The sequence below is a fragment of the Cebus imitator genome, unplaced genomic scaffold (assembly GCF_001604975.1).
Source record: "Cebus imitator isolate Cc_AM_T3 unplaced genomic scaffold, Cebus_imitator-1.0 Scaffold635, whole genome shotgun sequence".
NCBI lineage: Eukaryota > Metazoa > Chordata > Mammalia > Primates > Cebidae > Cebus > Cebus imitator.
In genome coordinates, this window is record NW_016107950.1 from 883,584 (window position 1) to 884,994 (window position 1,411).

Sequence of the window (1,411 nt, forward strand, 5' to 3'; positions counted from 1 at the left end):
CGTCAGAGCTCTCTCTCCAGGGTTGGGGTCCAGCTGTCACCTCTCCCAGGTTAGGACGGGTGAGGGGCTGAGGTCAATGCCATGGCTTTGGACCTGCCAGACCTTGAACCTGCTCCCTGGAGACCCAACAGAAGGAGCTCCCGGTCGGGCAGGCGTGAGGTATGGGACTGTCACCTCCCAGGTTGATGTCAGAGCTGGTTCCACGCCTGTCCCAGGTGAGCCTGTGGAGCCTGCTGGCTATGGAGGTGGGGGCAGCATCCGGTGGGCAGGAAGGGCCAAGGGCCATGTGGCAGTGGGTGGGTGGGGGCTGAGCCAACTGAGGCTGGCGGTGTAGACGGTGCTGCTGGGCGGATGGTGCCTACACCACAAACCCCTGTGGGGGTGGGGCCTCCCCAAGCAGGTCCAGAGCCAGGCAGTCCTTGGACCTGTTGCTGGGGTGAGTGGCCCTGGTCTCGCAGGGAGATGCCAGCCTGAGGTCCAGGGTGCAGTGGAAGGTGTGGCTGGGTGAGGTGGGCTCTGGGTGTAGGACCAGCTGGCGCACACGCGTATCGTCCAGGCTGCGGCTGTGCTGCTCCTCACTGACCCCGCCTTTCATCTCCCGGATCTGCAGAGAGAGGCCATGGGGTGAAACCTGCAGCCCCTTCCCACTCCCACCACTGCAGACAGCAGCCACACTGCTTGCGGCCACAGAGCCGCCCTCCCTGCCAACACCTGCCCTGTACCGCTGTGCATTGCCGCCTGCCCCAGACGGGCTCCCCCAGCACACGCTGGCCCTAGCCCTACCTGCCGACCTCTCGGGGGTGCTGGTTCCAGGGACCAGCCCTTTCCCTGACTCTCATCAGCGCAGCAGCCCACCCTGCCTCAGTTTCCCTAATGAGACATCTGTGTCCATCCCTCAGGCCTGCCCGTGGCCCTTTCGAGAGAGGGTTGGCATTTTCTTCCGGTGCATTTTGGGAGGCCCCCACCTTGCCCAGCTTCTTTCCCGGGGCCGTTTTCTGCCTTGTAGCTCAGTGGACCTGGACTCCGAGCTTTGTGTAATTTAGGATCAGGTCTGAGTGTGGCCCTTGAACACCAGCTCTGGGCACCTCAGGCATCAAGACCAGCCTCTTCCCCATGGGAGGAAACTGTCACTGTCCGAGGCCCCATCCAGGTGGGCATCCAGTGGGCAGCATCATCACCCTTAGGTGACGCCTCCAACCTGAGCTTCTTGGCCACCGTGGCCCCTCAGATCTACACCACTGTGCCCCCCGGAGGTGGACAAGGCGCCTGGCAGCAGGGGGCAGGCAGCTTTCATCAATACAACTTTCAAGAGTTAGAGTCCCCGGCCAGTGCACAGGTGGCTTTGGGTGGCTGTCTCTTCTGAGGAGTGGCTGACCCTGGCTTGGGCTCACCCCCACTGGGATGGTTCCAC

General features: G+C 63.1%; 1 protein-coding gene across 1 annotated transcript in view; it reads right to left on the minus strand.

Moving 5' to 3' along the window:
- Positions 1-151: 151 nt before the first annotated feature.
- LOC108295367 (FERM domain-containing protein 1-like) overlaps positions 152-1,411 on the minus strand; it is an 11,480-nt gene continuing 10,220 nt past the window's right edge. The window contains 1 exon segment of the mRNA XM_037734566.1: positions 152-604. Coding sequence (XP_037590494.1) covers positions 359-604 — 246 coding nt within the window. The 3' untranslated portion in view covers positions 152-358.